The 19835-nt window shown below is 54.5% G+C and overlaps 1 protein-coding gene across 1 annotated transcript in view; it reads left to right on the top strand.

Moving 5' to 3' along the window:
* The window catches only part of CDH23 (cadherin related 23), a 422351-nt gene that overhangs the window by 284708 nt on the left and 117808 nt on the right, over window positions 1-19835 (top strand). Inside the window, exons 16-22 of the mRNA XM_077946644.1 lie at window positions 75-312; window positions 2002-2107; window positions 5087-5214; window positions 10022-10094; window positions 13935-14051; window positions 17612-17724; window positions 18878-18985. Coding sequence (XP_077802770.1) covers window positions 75-312; window positions 2002-2107; window positions 5087-5214; window positions 10022-10094; window positions 13935-14051; window positions 17612-17724; window positions 18878-18985 — 883 coding nt within the window. The remainder of the gene's footprint in view (window positions 1-74; window positions 313-2001; window positions 2108-5086; window positions 5215-10021; window positions 10095-13934; window positions 14052-17611; window positions 17725-18877; window positions 18986-19835) is intronic.

The following is a 19835-nucleotide window of genomic DNA, read 5'->3' as shown; positions in this document are numbered from 1 at the left end:
TGGGAAATGCCGGCCCCATCAAGCCTGTTTTAAACCACGGTGTTCCTTCCCTCCTTCCTCCTGGCCTGGCACAGGTTCTCGCTGGACAAGGACACGGGACTCATCATGCTGATTGCCAGGCTGGACTATGAGCTCATCCAGCGCTTTACCCTGACAATCATTGCCCGGGACGGGGGTGGCGAGGAGACCACAGGCCGGGTCAGGATCAATGTGTTGGATGTCAACGACAATGTGCCCACCTTCCAGAAAGATGCTTATGTGGGTGCTCTGCGGGAGAACGAGCCTTCTGTCACACAGCTGGTGCGGCTCCGGGTAAGGTGCCAGGGAGCCCTGCACTCCTGCCATTCATCTTACCCTTCCCCCTGTACTTGCTTGCTTGCTTCTTTTTTGTTTTTGTTTTTTTTTTTTGAGACAGAGTCTCACTCTTTCACCCAGGCTGGAGTGCAGTGGTACAATCAGAGTTCATTGCAGCCCCAAACTCCTGGGCTCAAGCAATCCTCCTGTCTCTGCCTCCTTAGCAGCTGGGACTACAGGCTTGAGCCACCATGCCTAGCCTGTGCTTTCTCTTTGACCAACCCCTCGGGAACCCACTGCAAGAGGGGCTGACCTCCCATCCACAAAGAATGCTGCAGATTTGAGAGTCAAATTCTTGGTCTGTGTTGGGCCTTCTCTGAGCAACACCTCATGTCCTTGGTACCAAGTGGGGCTTTATATGTCTCAGCTTAAATATTAGGTCAGAATTAGCAAAAGATCCCCCTCCCCACCCATCCGCCGCCATCTCCCTTAGCAAGGACATTGAGTGGGGAGGACTTCCTTGTGTCAGGACCCCGTTCAAACCCTTTAATGACTGACTAGAATCAGGAAGTGCTACAGCTGGAAGGAGCTACAGAAACCATGGAGTGCAACCCCATTTTACAGAAGGAGAACCCGGAGGGGAGACGCTTGCCCACGAAGACATAGTTAGTAGAGTATCAGAGCCAGGTCTAGTCCTGGAATGCTATTCTCCAAGTGCTTCCTGCAACAAGTCCCCACTAGGCTTCAATGACCTTTAACCAGAGACTTTTAAATGTCCCCCCTTCCCATGCTGCCTACCCAAAGGGATGGGACCCAGAACCTCCATTTGGAACTTGTTTTCGAAGCAGGCAGGGATGAAGGCAAGGCTGGAAGGGTGGGCACAGGGGATACCTAGAAGAACAGACCATGTGCCCGCCCAGCCTGTCCATGGCCCCCCATACAACCCTGTCCTGCCACGCCCTCTGTGCTCAGCTCCAGGTATATACCCCCAGTGATGGGGACCACTGGAGGCTCTAGAGTGAGGGATGACCTGGAAAGAAGCTCATTAATTCAGTGCCCAGAGAAGACAGCCAAGGGGAAGAGGGATCCCTGGCCCCACTCCAGGTGCCTTCCTTTCTCCTTGCTTTCATGCAATATGCGTGGATTAGACACCCACTGTGGCCAAACACTGGGTTGGCCTGTAGGTATGCAGCAGCAATTAAGAAACAAGGTTCCTGCTCACATGAAACTGATAGTCTAAGCGAGGGAGGCAGAAATTAGATAAGAAATTACCACTCGGCATAAGGGGACCAGTGGGGTAAGGGGACCCAAGGCCCCTAACCGGGTCCGGGAGTCAGGGAAGGCGTCTGCAGGTGGGGGTGTTCCAGCTGGGGTTGGGGGTGGGAGGTAATTGTGTCTCAGCCTCTGGGAAGGCCAGGCCTCCACATTCTTCCTGGGCATCCTACCTGCCCTCTAGATTCCCCAGGCTGCCTCCACACGCAGCACATGGAGGGGAGCAGGGAGTCTGCTGGAAGCCAGAGTGCAGCCTCTAGTTGAAGCACAAGGGGTGCCTCCCGGGTTCCTGGGCCAGGACAAGACCCAGGGCTGGATCACCCAATAAAGGAGCTGTCAGCAGGGCCAGCCTTCCCCTCCCTCGCAGCTGCCCACCCTCTTCTGGTCCTCAGCCTCCTGCAGGCTCATGGCTCTTGTCTGCCCTCTTCCTTCCAGGCAACAGATGAAGATTCCCCTCCCAACAACCAGATCACCTACAGCATTGTCAGTGCGTCTGCCTTTGGCAGCTACTTCGACATCAGCCTGTACGAGGGCTATGGAGGTAGGTGTGGGGCAGAACTCGGGGCCCAGCCAGGAGGAGGGCTGGGGGGCTCTCTGTACTCACACCTCCCTTGTGCGGGTGGGGCGGGCACCCTGTGTCTCCCTGACACCCTGGGCTACTCAGGAAGCTGCCCGGAGCACCTGGGGCTGGAGCGGGATGTGGCCTGAGTCGCCCTTCCGTAGGGTCAACATCTGTGTCTCTCATCAGCGGGATCTCTCTCTGGTTCTCAGGCCATGGCCAGCCCTGCAATCGAGCCAGAAGTGTGATGGTAACAGAATCTCTGGGGCTCTCTGTTTCTTACCAAGGCTGCGGGCAGGTCCGTGGGATGGAAGCTCATTAGCCAAGGCTCCCTACCCTTTGGGCGGCCCTGTGGGGCCAGGCACTCTGTACCATGCCCTGCTGCCTACTGTGGGTCCCCATCCCTGGAGCCCTGGCAGGAAATAGCAGCAGCAACCTCAAGCTCCAAGATCCCAAGAGAGACTACTTTGTTTTTCAGACGAGGCAGCTAAGGCCCAGAGACGGAGCAACTTGCCTGAGCTCACCCAGCAAAGCTGCTGAGCTTGGCACCAAGTCCCTGTGTGGTCTGGCCCTTGGTTGCCTTGCGAGCCTCAACTCTCAGCAGCCCTTCCCCCACCAGAGTCCAGCCTCTTCGAACACTTTGACACTTGTCTCCCCTTACTGGTGTTCACTCCCATGTCTTTGCAAAGTGTGTTCCTTTTGCCAGGAAAGCGCTACCTCCTTGCCCCTTGGTCCCGCCTTGCTTTGGCTGTCCAGTGTGTAGCCCCTGGCTAGCTTTAAGTGCTCATTTAACACTTCCTCCTCTGGGAAGCTTCTCTGATTCCTGGAGCCAGGGTTAGGTGCCCCAGGGCAGAAGGGATGGATGTGCATTGAATGACTCTAGGTCCAGTGCTCACTCCTCCCACTGCCCCACAGTTTGTTCAGAGAAATGCCATTGTAGAAATTGCAGTTCTGATCAGAGAGGTGGCTCAGGCCTGTAATCCCAGCAGTTTGGGAGGCTGAGGCCAGTAGATCAATTGAGGTCAGGAGTTTGAGACCAGACTGGCCAACATGGCAAAACCCTGTCTCTACTAAAAATACAAAACGGCCAGGCGTGGTAGTGTGCACCTGTAATTCCAGCTACTTGGGAGGCTGAGGCAGGAGAATCACTTGAACCTGGGAGGCAGAGGTTGCAGTGAGCCCAGGTCGCGCCACTGCACTCCAGCCTGGTGACAGAGCGAGACTCCGTCTCAAAAAAAAAAAAACAAAACAAAGAAAACAAATTGCATTCTTTATGAAATCTACATCCATCTTTCTTTCTTTCTTTCTCTTTCTTTCTTTCTTTTCTTTCTTTCTTTCTTTTTTTTTTTTTTTTTTTGGACAGCGTTTTACGCTGTCACCCAGGCTGGAGTGCAGCGGCTCTATCTCGGCTCATTGCAACCTCCACCTCTGCCTCCTGGGTTCGTATGATTCTCCTGCCTCAGCCTCCTGAGTAGCTGGGATTATAGGCGTGCCACCACACCCAGCTAATTTTTGTATTTTTAGTAGAGATGGGATTTTGCTAATGCTGGCCAGGCTGGTCTTGAACTCCTGACCTCAAGCCATCTGGCCGCCTCAGCCTCCCAAAGTGCTGGAATTACAGGTGTGAGCCACCATGCCCGGCCCATCCCTCTTTCAAAAACTTAAAAGTTCCATGCTTCTGCCTGCCTCCATACCTCATCCTCCTCTCAAGTAGAAGAATCCCACTTAGATTTTATATTACTAAAGCAATAATCTTGTTTCCCTTTTCCAAATAGAAAGGTGTAATTTAATATTGTTGTAATGCCTTCTAAGACCTCCCATGCCCCCTACTCCCAAGCCAATATGCCTTCCCTCCCCAGTTGAGAATCAATGGCTTAGCACAAACAAGTACTAATGGAGAGACTTCAGGCATGTGCAGTGGTGGGGATATTTCAGGGCAGGGGCATCTATCTTAGCTCCCTGCAAATCCTGCCTCTCAGCCTGGGTCTGCCTTTGGCGTTAGGGTTCTTCACCCACCTCTAAACAGAGTTCTGTTGAAGGTAAGGTCTGCATCACCCAACCCTGAGTACCTCCCCATGGGGTCTAAACGGTGCCCAGAGTAGGTGACTGGAAGGGCATGAAGAGCCCATAGCATAAAGTGGGGAGGAAATGGAGGGAAGAGAAGAGAGAGAGAGACGCCAGGGGCAGTTGGCTCACACCTGTAATCGTAGCACTTGGGGAGGCCAAGGCGGGAGGATTTCTTGAAGCAGAAGTTCGAGACCAGCCTAGGCAACACAGCCAGACTCTGCTTCTGCAAAGAAAACTTCATAAATAAAAATAAATAAAGGAGAAGAGAGGGAAGAAGATTAGAGAACTAGGGCTAGAGGAGACTGAGTAGGGTCCTGCCTTCTGCACCCCACTGCCTGGTCCTCCCTGGCATCCCCAATGCTGGGCAACAACTGGGGAACTCTGTGCTTACCTGGAGAGAGGAGTAGTGACAGGGAGGGCTACAGGGCCCGAGGCATGCTGGAACCTGTCCTCCGAGCAGCTTCCAGACTGATGAGGGGAAATCCATAAAGTGCCAGATGAGTGAGTGAGACAGACAGACAGACAAGCAGGCAGGAGTGCCTACTAAGAAAGAGCCTGGGTTCTGGAGCTCATCTCCCCACTCTATTGAGTTGAGAGCTGTGTGACCTTGGGCAAGTTACTGAACGTCTCTGAACTTGGTTTCTTCATCTGTAAAAGTGGGGCTTACATTACCACCAAACCGGCTATCACCTCATGGGCTCCGCACAGGGTCCAACACACTTCAGGCAGTCAGGAAACCTCAGTCGAGATGGTGAGGCTCCAGGTGTTCAGAAAACAAGCCAGAGCTGGCCCGGGCCATGCCAGCCATACCTTCTTTGCCCAAAGGGGACCCCTGGCTGGACGGGCATCTCAAGTCTGCTTACAGAGGGGTCTGGCCTGTTCCTGTCATTTCAGTGATCAGCGTCAGTCGCCCCCTGGATTATGAACAGATATCCAATGGGCTGATTTATCTGACAGTCATGGCCAAGGATGCTGGAAACCCCCCTCTCAACAGCACCGTCCCTGTCACCATCGAGGTATTTGTAAGTACCCAGGGCCTCTGGCCTTGCCCTTCCAGGAGCTGAGAGTCAGGTGAGGAGGAAATGTCGTGGGCTTCCTTCATTTATGGCTGCGTTCTGTGAAGAACGCGAGAATTACTGGAAGGTCATCTTCTCCCTTCTCCCTCTCTCCCTATCCTGCTCTTCTTTTTTTTCTTCCCTTTTCCACTCCTTTGAAGATCTAAAGGGGTCTGAAACCAAGCCACAGTTTGTCTGACATGAATATCAAGCATTCTGTGTCAGTGCTTTCTGTGTCTGAAATTATCAGTTGCTGAATCCATCTCCACGCTGGTTCGTTTGCCCCACGCCACACCGGGATGCAGAGTGTGGCATGACAGCGGGACCAATGGGCCCCTCCGCATGGAGACCTCCCCACACACACCTGTACACACACTGCCTGCCCCCCTCCCCATCTGTGAGAGACAGCGAATGCGTGTTGATGGAAGAGTTAGTGCATTATCGGCTCCGGGAGGATTAGATCAGATTGTCAGGTTCGGAGATGCGCTGTGATTTGACATAAGCTCAGGAGAATCTGCCCCTGGAGCAGGCATGCTGGAGAGCCTTCCTCTCACAGCCAGCTTCACCAGCAGCCTCTGCCACTGCCCCACACCAGGCCTTAACAAGCTCTTTCTTCTCAACCTGAGGCTGAAGATCCAGGGCCAGCTCCCAAGTGGAGAGGCCCTTGTCTGGGTCGGGAACCCTATTTGCTTGCTGAGTAGGATGGAGCTGGAATGATGGGAAAGTCAGTGTGATGCCTGACAGGGGAGCCCTCCAGATGGCCACATGGGAGCAGAATTTAGGGGTGGCCAGGAGAGTGAGGCTGTGCAGAACCAGGATAGCAAAAGGAAGGGCAGAGAGTTGGGGCCTTGCTTCTGGAGTCCTTATGCCTGGCACCTCAGGCTTCAGGGAGTGTCAGGAGAAGGAGGACAGGGATCAAGAGATCTTCAGAAGCCTTAAAACTGGCCTGGGCCAGGCACAGTGGCTCATGCCTGTAATCCCAGTACTTTGGGAGGCCAAGGTGATCACAAGGTCAGAAGTTCAAGACTAGCCTGGCCAACATGGTGAAACTCCGTCTCTACTAAAAATACAAAAATTAGACAGGTGTGGTGGCGGGTGCCTGTCATCCCAGTTACTCAGGAGGCTGAGGCAGGAGAATCATTTGAACCCTGGAGGCAGAGGTTGCAGTGAGCCAAGATTGCGCCACTGCACTCCAGCCTGGGCAACAAGAGCAAAACTCCATCTCAAAACAAAACAAAACAAAACAAAAAAAACCACCTGACTCAAACCTGTAACCTCCCACCTAGAAACAGCGAGGGTAGGAAACAAGAATGCATCCCCTGGCAGTCATGACCATGGCTGGCACTCTTTACCCCATGGCCCGACCCAGACCACATCACCCAAACCTGGCCTTAGTTTCCCAGACTTGACCACAGCCCCCAAGCCTCCTCTAATCCTAGCTACCCTCACAACCCTGACCAACCCACCCGTCGCTTTCAACCAGCCAGGATGTTGCTCTGCACAAGGAGGCAGTGAATTCTGTGCTGGGTCCCCAGTAGGACAAGAAGGTGACTGTGTATCCTGCTCCACTCCCCAAGAAGACACCAAGTGGAAAGAGGGGTGTGGCCGTGGAGGCATATGGGTCTGAAACCTGGCTCTGCTACCCTCTTGCTGTGTGGCCTGGGTCTCTGAAACAACATCCTCATCTGCAAAATGGGGATAATCGTGGTACCTGCCTCATGATATTTTTGTGAGGATGAAATGGGATTGTGCAGGTGGCACCTGGCACCTGGAATGTTGGCTGTCATTACAGCCAATAAGACAGCCATGCATAACAGCAGCCACACCCGTGCCCCAGCCTGTCGCTAGTGCAAATGGGAGCGCCCGTGAGTGGGCTGAGGCAGAGAGGGAGCCGTTCAGGCTTTGGGGAGTGGATGCTGGAGAGGGTAAGAGTAAGGGAGGTCTAGGGAAATAAGTTAAGTGTTCTGGCTAGCCCGGGGCTGGACAGACCTAAGTAGCCAAATGGAAATTAAACTGTGCTGAGCTCCAGCAATGTGCCAGGTCGCTTCACATGACCCAGTCCCTTTCAGTCCCACTTTACAGATGGGGAGGCTGAGGCTCCAGGAGGACCCAGGGTCACCAGTGCCTTTCTTTCTTCACCTTTCTTCCTTATTGGCAGAGCTGGGACTTAAACCCTGACCTGAATGACTCCCATGTTGATATTCTTTCCACCACAGCCACAGGCCTGGAACCTTGGTCATCCCTATCCACACATGACTGAGACCAGAGCTTCTCAAAGTTCCCTGGGCCCTGGAATTCCCTGGGGATTTCATTAAAAGGCAGATTCTTATTTAGTGGGTCTGAGGCAGGGCTAGGATTCTGTGTGTCCTCCCGGCTCCCAGGTGATGTGGATGCTTCTGGTCAGGGGACCACACTTTGAGGAGCAAGGCCTTCAGAGACCCACCCTCATGAGATTTTGAAACCCGAGCTCTGCCCCAAACCCCAGACCTGTCCCAACCTGTAGCTCAGCTGAGGCAGGGACCGGAGCATCTTGTTGTGCCTCAGCCCCCCTCAAAGGGACCAGAGCACGCAGGGAGAGGAAGGCGAAGGGACTGAACTCCCTTTTTGCCCCTGCAAACAAAAGTGTGATCCGCAGCCTCCCTCCCTGAGACCACAGAGGAGGTGGGTGGGGGTAAGAATCCGCCTCACTTTGCACTTGGCAAGCCAGGGTGTGCCCTGGCAGGAAACCACAGTGGCCTAGTAGAAGGGACCCTATTTTCAAATTCCCTCAAAGGCATCCCAGGGACCAGCAGGGGCCCTGCACTTCCCTTTGGAGTCCACCCTAACCCTGGGGCAGCCGGAGAGTCTGGCAACAAAGACAGGTGCCACCTTGCTGTGAGTGAACATTGTCTCTCAAGCAGGGCCTCTGGATGGCACAGTCACTTGTGTCTGAGGACCACACTTGAAAAGGTCACCGCCTTCAGGCTGATTTTGCACGTGGCTGGCTTTTAAGTAGCTGTCACTCAGCTAAGCGGCCTCCTCCCTCCACAAAAAGGATTTTCTCCCAATTGGAATTTAAAAACCCAGCAGCAATGAAGTCGTGGATGGCAGCATTTCCTGCACAGGTTGGGGTAAGGGAGAGGCAGATGGAAACCACGGGGCTCCAGGAGGAGGAGGGGCCGGAGGGGCCAGGTGATTCTTTTTCATCCACTGCTTGTTGGTTTTTAATAAAGAAGTCAAACTCGGTTTGTAGATTTCCCATTAGGGGACAATAAGCTTTTGTAGAGCGAGCCGCTGAATTAGAACTAATAGCAAATGCAGCGCCAAGATCCAGGGAAATATCACCGCTAATAAGTTTCTGCCTCATGCTCTGTCACTGACATTCTCCGCACCGTTTCGTGCAGCCAGGCAGAAGCTTAAATGTATAAGTATATGGGGCACTCGCACCCGCACCAGGGACGGGGAAGATGCCCAGGCATGCAGCTGGGGCATTGGACATCAGGGGAATCCTGAGACTACTGGGTATCTGGGGAGAGGGGCAGGTCAGCGTGAGCCAGGGTGCCATCCAGAGCCAAGGGACGGATTGGAGAAAGAGAGGATCACTCCTTTCTGGGCACCCACAATCTTAGCAGGCTGAGATTCTCGGATGTCCCAAGGGGTGTGCAGCCAGATAGCATGCCCCCATCTTTCATGGCTGCTCCATCAGCAGGGACTCCAGCAAAGGGGGCTTCATACAGGATCCTTTCCCTCTAAGAGCTCGCAGTTCCACGAGAAGCCAGGCCCTGTCATGGAACTCCTATTTGCACTAGCAAACAAACAGGAACTGCTGAAGACTGTAGCATAAACACTGGCCAGCAGTGCCGGGACTCAGCCTGACTCCTGAGCTCCGCACTGGACTCTTGGGAAAGGGGAGATGATCATGAGTCAAGTGGGCTGGGGAGGCTTCCTCCAAGAAGTAAGCAGGGAGGAATTCTTGTTGAGGGATTGCAATTCTTGTCCAGTGAGGATAAGAGTATTAAAGGGCAGGAAAGCCTCTTCTCATTGAAGAGGAAGGGCCGCGGTGTGGAGGAGTTGGGGGATGCGCAGGAGGAGGCAGAAGCTGCCCACCCCACCTCGCCAGGCTCAGCCCCTCAGCCAAACACCATCCTCTGGCCACTGGCGAAGGCTGGGCTAGAAGAGCTATTGCTTTAGAACTGACAGGGGTGGGGCTCTGGGCCAGGGGTGGCCCAGGGGCTGGAAGAGCCGTTGTTCTTGTGTGCAAGGAGGAGTCTAGCTGTACCTGCCAGCAGCCAGCCCAGGGCCAGAGTTTGGGCTCTGGGAACCCCCTGCCCCTGACCTGCCCCTGCATACTTCGGTATCTTTGGGGAGAGTCCTAGAAGCTTTTGTCATCATCCTGGTGGACCTACACAGGGGTCCAAGTGGGCATTTTCAGCATGGGAGCTGGGGGTGTGAGTGCTGGAGTGAGCTTGGGGCTCAGCTGGAGGACCAGCGGGGAGGCTGGGGACCTGGCAGCTGTTGGCAGGCCCAGCTGCTGCCGGCACACTCCCTCTCCCTGGGCCTCCCCATCCCTTCCTGAGGCCTGCATGTTTCCCCAGGGCTGGTCCTACCTCCTAGAACTGTAGCCTGCCAGAGGGTTACCTGACTGCCTGTGACACTTCACCTGGCTCTGGTTATACGGAGAGGCCAGAGCTCTTTAGTGCCAGCCTGGCCTAGCCTAACTCCTTGGTGCCCACCTTAGACATCCGGCCAGCCACCTGCCTCCCTGGCTCCTGCAACCTGTCTGTTTTCCTTCCAGGATGAGAATGACAACCCTCCCACCTTCAGCAAGCCCGCCTACTTCGTCTCCGTGGTGGAGAACATCATGGCAGGTACAGGCTCAGGTTGGGGGGTGGGGGGCACATGAAGGTAGGCAGCCAGCAGTCACGGCACCCAGGATGTGCAGACTCCGGCTCTGCACACAAATTCTGAGAGGTCCATGGCCTTCTCTTTCCCCAGCCAAGCTCCTTGACAAATCGGGGAGCCTTTGGAGACATCTAGTTACCTGCCAGCTAACAGCTAGTTACAGAGCACCTACTATGTGCAGGTGCTGTGCTGGGCACTTGGTTCCTGCTCTCCTTTAACTATAGTCTAGTGGAGAAAGAATAATGATCCATGATTAATTAAGCAATCTTGATTAAACAGTCCCAAGTGTGCAGAGGGCTCTGAGACTACAGTACTGAGAGGCAGGTCCCAGGGGCCGTGATTTCAGAGAAGTGGCCTTACAGCATGGCATGTGTTCCTATGTGAGGATGCGATTGACAGGCTAATCTCTGGGCCAGGCTCAGGTTGCAGGGCTCAGCTTGCAGACCTAGCACCACCAGCTCTACACTCAGATTCCAAGGGATCTGTTCTGCCCTCAGGGCAGGCTGGCAGCTTCGCCCTTACCCTCAGAGCAAATGATCCCAGCAAGGAAAACACCCATGTCAGGAACTGCTGCAGTGGCTGAAGGAGATGGGAAGGCTGGAGTCAAGGACAATAGAGTCAGAGATGCTGGAGTCATGGATGGTGGAGTCAGGGACACTGGAGTTAGAGACACTGGAGTCAGGGATGGTAGAGCCAGGGATGGTGGAGTCAGGGATGGTGGAGCCAGGGGTGGTGGAGTCAGGGATGGTGGAGCCAGGGGTGGTGGAGTCAGGGGTGGTGGAGCCAGGGGTGGTGGAGCCAGGGATGGTGGAGTCAAGAGTGGTGGTGTCACGGGTGGTGGAGTCAGGGACAGTGGAGTTAGAGACACTGGAGTCAGGGATGGTAGAGTCAGGGGATGGTGGAGTCAGGGAATGGTGGAGTCAATGGTGGTGGAGCCAGGAGTGGTGGAGTCAGGGATGGTGGAGTCAGGGGTGGTGGAGCCAGGGGTGGTGGAGTTAGGGGATGGTGGAGTCAGGGATGGTGGAGTCAGGGATGGTGGAGTCAGGGGTGGTGGAGTCAGGGGTGGTGGAGCCAGGGGTGGTGGAGCCAGGGATGGTGGAGCCAGGGGTGGTGGAGCCAGGGATGGTGGAGTCAAGAGTGGTGGTGTCACGGGTGGTGGAGTCAGGGACAGTGGAGTTAGAGACACTGGAGTCAGGGATGGTAGAGTCAGGGGATGGTGGAGTCAGGGAATGGTGGAGTCAATGGTGGTGGAGCCAGGAGTGGTGGAGTCAGGGATGGTGGAGTCAGGGATGGTGGAGTCAGGGATGGTGGAGCCAGGAGTGGTGGAGTCAGGGATGGTGGAGTCAGGGGTGGTGGAGTCAGGGGTGGTGGAGTCAGGGATGGTGGAGTCAGGGGTGGTGGAGTCAGGGGTGGTGGAGTCAGGGGTGGTGGAGTCAGGGATGGTGGAGTCAGGGGTGGTGGAGTCAGGGATGGTGGAGTCAGGGGTGGTGGAGTCAGGGGTGGTGGAGTCAGGGGTGGTGGAGTCAGGGATGGTGGAGTCAGGGATGGTGGAGTCAGGGGTGGTGGAGTCAGGGATGGTGGAGTCAGGGATGGTGGAGTCAGGGGTGGTGGAGTCAGGGGTGGTGGAGTCAGGGATGGTGGAGTCAGGGGTGGTGGAGTCAGGGGTGGTGGAGTCAGGGGTGGTGGAGTCAGGGGTGGTGGAGTCAGGGATGGTGGAGTCAGGGGTGGTGGAGTCAGGGGTGGTGGAGTCAGGGATGGTGGAGTCAGGGGTGGTGGAGTCAGGGGTGGTGGAGTCAGGGGTGGTGGAGTCAGGGATGGTGGAGTTAGGGGTGGTGGAGTCAGGGATTGTGGAGTCAGGGGATGGTGGAGCCAGGGATGGTGGAGTCAGGGGTGGTGGAGTTAGGGGTGGTGGAGTCAGGGATGGTGGAGTTAGGGGTGGTGGAGTCAGGGATGGTGGAGTTAGGGGTGGTGGAGTCAGGGATTGTGGAGTCAGGGGATGGTGGAGTCAGGGATGGTGGAGTCAGGGATGGTGGAGTCAGGGGTGGTGGAGTCAGGGATGGTGGAGTCAGGGATGGTGGAGTCAGGGATGGTGGAGTCAGGGATGGTGGAGTCAGGGATGGTGGAGTTAGGGGTGGTGGAGTCAGGGATGGTGGAGTTAGGGGTGGTGGAGTCAGGGATGGTGGAGTTAGGGGTGGTGGAGTCAGGGATGGTGGAGTTAGGGGTGGTGGAGTCAGGGATGGTGGAGTTAGGGGTGGTGGAGTCAGGGATGGTGGAGTCAGGGATGGTGGAGTCAGGGGTGGTGGAGTCAGGGGTGGTGGAGTCAGGGATGGTGGAGTCAGGGATGGTGGAGTCAGGGATGGTGGAGTTAGGGGTGGTGGAGTCAGGGATTGTGGAGTCAGGGGATGGTGGAGCCAGGGATGGTGGAGCCTGTGGTGGTGGAGCCAGTGATGGTGAAGTCAGGGATGGTGGAGTCAGGGGATGGTGGAGCCAGGGATGGTGGAGCCTGTGGTGGTGGAGCCAGTGATGGTGAAGTCAGGGTTGGTGGAGTCAGGGATGGTAGAGCCAGGGATGGTGGAGTCAGAACTAGTCTTCCCTGACACCACAAGCCCTTCTAAAGAGAACCTCTGGGTACCACTCTGGCAGCTGACAATGAGCTGGGTGGGTGCTGGGCTGTACCCAGCCTACCCTTCCTGTCCTAGTCAGGCATCGCCTGGAGAATGTCACTGCTAAAGAGCCACGCCCAGCACTCTCCACCATCCCTGGGGAGTCTGTCAAGGAGAGGCCTTCACTATGGCACTTAATTGTCTTCAGGGGTATGTTAGGGCTCATGTGCCTGTCCTCCTGCTCAAGGCAGACCTGAGGGTCATATTTGAGGACCCAGGACCACAGGGCCACAATGACCTGCCTGGCCCCTTGCCCCTCGGGACTGCTGATTCATCTGCTGGATGGTCACCACCAGCCCTGCAGCCCAGTGGAACTCCCTGTGGGGCTCAGCCTGTGGCCTCCATGCTTTATCCCTCAGGATCCCAGCAGCAAACCCACAAGTTAGATGGTGTCTTTAGACCCGGTCCCAGGGGAGGAAATGATGTGCAGGCAGGTGAAGGCGCCTGCAGAGGCCCTGCGGGTTCCAGTCTGGGTGTGAAGATTCCAGGAGCCTGTGTACCAGACCTCCTCGCCACTTGGCCAGAGCTGGTAGTTGGGTGGCGGGAGAGGCTGGAGCCAGCAGCCCTGGTGGGCACAGCTGCAGGACAAGCTGCTCTCAGGGTCTGGACAGAGTGGCTGGAAAAGCTGATCCCTTGAGTCAGGATTTCATGGAACTGGAAATAAAGGTGAAGGCCTTAACTGAACCTTAAGGAGAAAATAAAAACCCTTATAAATTCCCCTGTGAATGAGATAAAACTAGAATAAAATTGAATATAGTAAATATAGAATAATTTAGTATGGAGCTTCCTGTCTTTTGACTCCAAGTAAAAGCTGGCCAATCTGAGTGTATTTAATATAGTGTCCAGCCAGGCAGGGGCTGGGGAGACAGGAAGACACCAGAGGGCCCAGTCCATCCCTAAGCATCTCATGGAGCCTCATCCCCACCCAGCCCAGCGATCTGGGCTCCAACAATGGTGATTGAGCCACCCTCATCCCTGGGGTGTCCCAACAGGCAGGCCTCCCACCTCCCTGAGAGCTGGTCACTGGGAGGGTCCCATGTCCTCCTCTTGGGCCAGCGCAAATGCTGCTCCCAGGGCTGGGGCCATGAGCTCAGGGGCCCAGGGTGAGCAGCACCCCCTGCCCCCACCTTTTTCCCCCTGAAGGAGCCACGGTGCTGTTCCTAAATGCCACAGACCTGGACCGCTCTCGGGAGTACGGCCAGGAGTCCATCATCTACTCCTTGGAAGGCTCCGCCCAGTTTCGGATCAACGCCCGCTCAGGTGAGCCCCCGACCCCAAGCACCCTGGTCCCCCACACCCTGAGGCTGACTGTCCATACCCGACCCCAGAACCAGCCTCTGGGCCCAGGTCTCCTTCCTTTCAGTTTTGAGCAGGCCAACTTTGAGCACCAGTGTAATCCCTGAAATATTAATTTGAGTGTGATTACTGATCTTACCCAAAAAAATCACAACGTGAATTGATCCAGGGAAGAATGTCTTTCAAGGGTGAAGAGTTGTATTATGTTTTAAATGTGTTCCATCTTACAAACAGCTGGTTAACACATCCTTTTTCAGGAACACCTTTATTAAAGCCTCAGTGTCCCCCTCCCTCAGCTCCTGACCTCATTCTTAAAGCCTGGCTCCTCTTCTTACACAGATGTGTGCCTCAGTTTCCCCAGCTGTAAGATGAGGAAGATCATGTTAGGGCTGCTGTGTGGATTAAATGATGTATAACAGGGAACACACTTTGAATAGTCCCTGGCACACAATAAGTGCTAAAAATATTACTATCATTGTTCTCTTTTATTTATTCACCTGTGAGCCCCCTGCCCCAAGCTCCCATCCCCTGACTCCACCATCCCCTGGATGTAACTCTCTTCTTTCTTCTTCATCTCTCCATGTACATTCCTCAGTTTTCTCTCTTCCTTGAAGCTGGGAGAAAAAGTGGGCAGAAAGAAGCAGCAAGAGACCCAAGCTTTTCAGCCAGGCCTGGGGAAGAATTGGGGACCTCTGTACATTCGTTCATATGTTCATTCAGAAATTGGGGTGGGGGCTGCTCTGAGCCAGGTGCTGTGCCAGGTGCTGGGGTACAGGAAGGAATAAGACATGGCCCTGACCTAATGACATTCCCAGTCAGCTTAGTGGTCATGCAAGGCACCCCACTTCCGATATCTATTTCTGTATGAGTTAAAGGAACTGTTGATGCTAAACAGCTACACCCTATCTCAGTGGCTTGAGACAATAGAAATTCTAATTCATATAGTCAACCCAGGCAGATGTTGAGTGACAGCCTTCCACATGATGATTCTGGGGCCCAGGCCCCTTCCATGTTGTGGCTCCAAGGTCACTGCTGAAGGGAAAAGAGAGCATGGGTTATCAGACTAGGAGGAGGTTATGGGCCAGGCCCTGCCTGGCAGTCACATCCAAGTAATAATTATCCCCTGGAAAAGAAGCAGGGATCTTTGGTGGACACTGGCCATCCCTGCTGCAGGTGGTCAGTGACCCAGCAGGGCATTAGCTCTTCCTGCTATCCATCCCTCCGCGGTGGAAGTCAGCCTTCAATCCCTTTTTTGTACCCTTTTCCTGGAGGCTTGGGGAGCAGATGGCCGGTTCTGATGGGTACAAAGACTGAGGAAGGGGACCCAGGGCCACTGTGAGCCTGTTTTTCTATCTCTGAGAAAGTGGGGGCCTTCCTCTCTGCTCTCAGGAGTGTCCCCCACAGTGAGCCCTCATTCCCAGGGGTCTCAGAGTAATGTCATGAATGAGTATGAACCACATGCCCAGCACTGTTCCAAGGGCTCTGAGCAGCAGCATCTCATTCTGCCCTCCTCACCTGTGAGGCAGGTACTAGCCTTATCCCCATTTTCCAGATGAGGAAGCTGAGCCACTGGGGAGGTTAAGTAACCTGACTGAGGACTCACAGAGCATGAACTTCTGATCCAGAATCCAAACATTAAAGTTTCCATTATATGAGTAGCTCCCTGACCTTTCAGCCACCCCTGCCCTTGCCTCCCCAGTCAGGGCTCCAGCTCCACCTGGGGCCTTTAATGACACAGACTTTTTCTTGCTGCCTTAACAAGACTTTGGCTCCAAAGGTGTAAGCATTTTCCTCTGAGCTCCTCGGTCAAATTAGCCAGGCCTGCTCCACGGAGGTGGCCTTAATTGGATCTAATTTCCCAGACAGGAGAGGCCATCTATCATGCCGACGAGTTCATGTTTAAAACTTTTTAGATTAATTTCTTCCTTGCCCTGCCAATTAATCGACACCACCCTGGCAGAGAATGTGGCTTGTTTGGCAGACCTTTGTGAGTCTTCCATTCCTGGCCTTAGCACCTAAGCTGCCCTGTCACCCACTCCCAGCTCCCTGCTCAGCCCTGCACAGACCAGAGGGCAAGCCAGCATGCCGCGGAGGGAACTGTCAGGGTAGAAGCAGTCCTAAAGGCAATCTGGCCCAGCTGCCTTGTTTCATGGTGGAAAGAACCAAGCACAGAGAAGTTAAGCGACTTGCCCCAGGTCACACAGCTCAGGCAATGGGGATAAAAAGATGGATAGCACACAGGCCCTGCCCATGGGGAAAGCTCACAGTCCGGTGGAAGGAAACAGTCATTTTCTGAGTGTCGGGAGCGTCACCTAGAATTACTTTAACCTCACAACAGCTCTGCGTGGAAGTCACACTAATCTCCATTTTATAGATGAGAAAACTGAAGCTTCAAAAATTTAAAATTTTCCAAGGCCAAGCATCTAGGAAGGTCCATAATCAGAATTCAAATCCACGTCTCACATCCTCACCACGTGGGCGCTCTCCCATGGCTGATGCGAGCTGGTGAATGGCCTGGCTGCAGTGACTGCTGAAGTCTGCTGGGACTGGCTCACCCTGCTCCCAAGAGCTAGCGAGGCTCTCAGCTGTGAACTCCATATTCAATACCATCAAGTTGGTAGCTTAAAATGGGCCCTGCTGGGGCTATTTACACCAAGGAAGTTGGAAAATGCCTTTTTTTTTTAAATTTTGGGAGCCAGTTGTCAAACATTTACCAGCACACCACTATCAGGGTGTGCTGGTAAATTTCAGTTACACCAAAATACAAAGAAAGACCAAATACAGGTGAACAAAAAATTTTGTTTAATTGTTCAGATTTAGCATGCTAAAAAAATTCGAGGCCATGTAATTATGCTGTTCACAATGTAATTAGGAAATTGTTTTATAACTATTAATTATCAATGCACGATAAGGCTGGATAGGTTGAACTGTCCAGTAATGAGTCATAAGTTAGAACGCGTGTGAACACCTGGTGTTTTTCTTTCCTGTCATTGTATTTCTGTGACTATATAAATAAACAGTGCCTGGCACTGTTCTAAGATTTCCATGATCTTAATTAAATTAACCCCATGATAGCCCTATGAGGTAGGTCCTATTATGGTTCCCTTTGGACCCTATGAGGAAACTGAGGCACAGAGGATTGAAGTACCTAGCTCCAGGTGATAAAGCCAGTAAGATAATGTCAAAAGTCTAAACAAGAGGTGATCTGTGACTGAGCTCAAGGCCTAATGGCCCTCCTGCCCTGTTCTCCAGCCCCTACCCTGAGAATCAGTCTAGATTTTCCCACATCTGCAAATATTTCCTCCCTGTGGGGTTACATTGCCCAGCTCTGGGTAGCTGGCTCCCAAGGCATGGGAGCTCTCCCGTCTCCCACTGTGATAAGCACCATCTCAGGAACACATCCAGGCTGCCAGATCATGGTAGTCTGCTAACATTTCTCATGCACGTTCTCACTCTCTCTCCTTCCCTCACTGTCTCCCTAGCCCACCCAAGGCCTCTCACGCACCCACTTCTCTCTCTGGCAGGGGAAATCACCACCACGTCTCTGCTTGACCGAGAGACCAAGTCTGAATACATCCTGATTGTTCGCGCAGTGGACGGCGGTGTGGGCCACAACCAGAAAACTGGCATCGCCACCGTGAGTGTGCTCCCCTCCCATGCCCCAGTTCCCCTCGCCAGCCAGGCTGCTGCTCCCCACTTGTACCTCTGGACCGCCGTGTCCTCAGCCAGTGTGAGGCTTTGTGAGAGTGAGCAAGGGGGCGAAAATGAACTCAGCAGCGGCAGAGGTCAGTCCCCGGGGCCACCGTGGCTGTGGGGAAGAAAGGCGTCACTACCAGGAATGTAGGGCCCTTGGGAGGAGCAAAATGAAATACTTTCTCTCCTGCCCCTAAAAATCCAGGAGGGCAGGTGGCAGAAGGCATGAGCCCTATAGGCCTCTCCGTGCTTGGCACCGGCCGACAGAGCAGAAGCAGGCATTCCTGTGAGGAAGAGCAGCTCAGAGCAGGAAGCAGGGCCCTGGAGGGTTCCTGGGGGCTTGTTCTTCCCCGACTGATGTGCCCCGGAGAGTAGAAAGCTAGAGGAACGAAATGTGGGGGCCTTGAATGAGCTCTCGGCTGCAGAAGTGAAGGGGGAAGTGAGAAGCGCTCTGTGAGAGAGGAAGCGGGAGGACCAGCTGACAGTCACTCCAGCCACCTCCCCGATTTGTTCCCCATTCAGTTTCTTTGGCTCACCCTCAGAACTGTGGCCCTCACCCAGCCTGCAGCAGCCACTGCATCCTTACCCAGCCAGAGAGGCTGGAGATGGTATCGCGTGGCCAGGGATTTGGTGTGAAAATCCCCAATGCCCTACTCTGTCAAGGGAGGCCCCTGCTAATAGGAATCAGCCCTATAAATAATGTACCTGGTGGCAGGTGAGCAAAGAAATTGCTTGGCTTATAGCTGAGATGGGGAAGCTCAAGGGATCCTATTAGATCCCCCACCCTGTCAGTCACCTTCAGCCAAGACTGGAGGCGGGGATGGGAGAAGTCGCAGATCACAGCAAGGATTTCAGGGGTCATCACATCCATTCCACTGCCTCCTGATGGGACAACACTGGAACTCTCTCTCCTGAAGGGGCCTGGCTCCTTCCTGTCCTCCAAAGCCCAGGCCCTGCCCAAGGCTTCCAAAGTTGGTGGAGCTGGCGGAATGAATGCCAAGATTGCCCGTGGGCATCTGAGCATGTTTCCCCTGGCAGGCCCTGCCCCGGCCCATCTCAGCTGGGTGCATCTCCCAGTGCCCCTTGTGGTTTCACAGGTAAACATCACCCTCCTGGACATCAACGACAACCACCCCACATGGAAGGATGCACCCTACTATATCAACCTGGTGGAGATGACCCCCCCAGACTCTGACGTGACCACGGTAGGTGGTGGCAGAGCAGCAGAACCGCTAGGCGGCCCTTCCCAGGGGTGTGTGCCCCTCCCACCGCGATCCCAGGAGGCCTGCCCATATGGGGCTGGTGGACTCTGTGTCCCTCTGAGCTGGCTCTTGCAATAGAGTTCTAGCAGTTCTCCTGCATGGTGAAAGGCAGTCAGAGATCAAGGTGCCTCCAGTGTCAGTAGGCCTCAGGCTTTGTCACAGGGAGATTCAGGCAGCCCAGGGACAGTGGCAGGGGAGCTCTGGCCGGTTCCTCTTGCGAGTCACACGTGCCCTTAGAGCCCAGGACTCTGGCCACCTGCTCTGGAGAGCTGCCACCCCTACACTGCACAAGCCCCAGCTCCACCCCAGCACCTCTCTTTCACTGTTGTGCCCTGCAGCTCCCCCACAGGCTGGCCCCCAGGGCTGCCCAGCAAGGATTTTGTTCACCTCAGGAATTTTCTGGCACAGGTTTGCCAGGTTTGCACAGGCTCCTGTGTGTGTTGTGTGCTCATGCACAGGAATGTGCACAACTCAGGGTGCAGAGGGGAGACACAGCCAAAGCCAGGGCATCCACAGGGGAGACCAGAATCCTGGGGACACTGAGAAAGCCCAGGTCCCAGTCCCATACCATCTTCTCTGCTGGGAGATCCACGTTTTTCAACCTTCTCCCCCACATCCTGTACACCACACAGCCTCACTTGGGGAGGCTTGTCCCCACAGGAACAGCCCCACTGCCACCCACCCAGCCCTGTGGGGGACCTGAATCCTGACAACTCACAGTAGCGCCATTGACTGAACAGCTGGGATGTGCCCTGAGCTTCACCTGACGGCTTCTCAGGAACTCTCTCCTCCT

Source organism: Macaca mulatta, chromosome 9 (assembly GCF_049350105.2).
Source record: "Macaca mulatta isolate MMU2019108-1 chromosome 9, T2T-MMU8v2.0, whole genome shotgun sequence".
Taxonomy (NCBI): domain Eukaryota; kingdom Metazoa; phylum Chordata; class Mammalia; order Primates; family Cercopithecidae; genus Macaca; species Macaca mulatta.
This window is presented reverse-complemented; position numbering and strand designations above follow the sequence as displayed.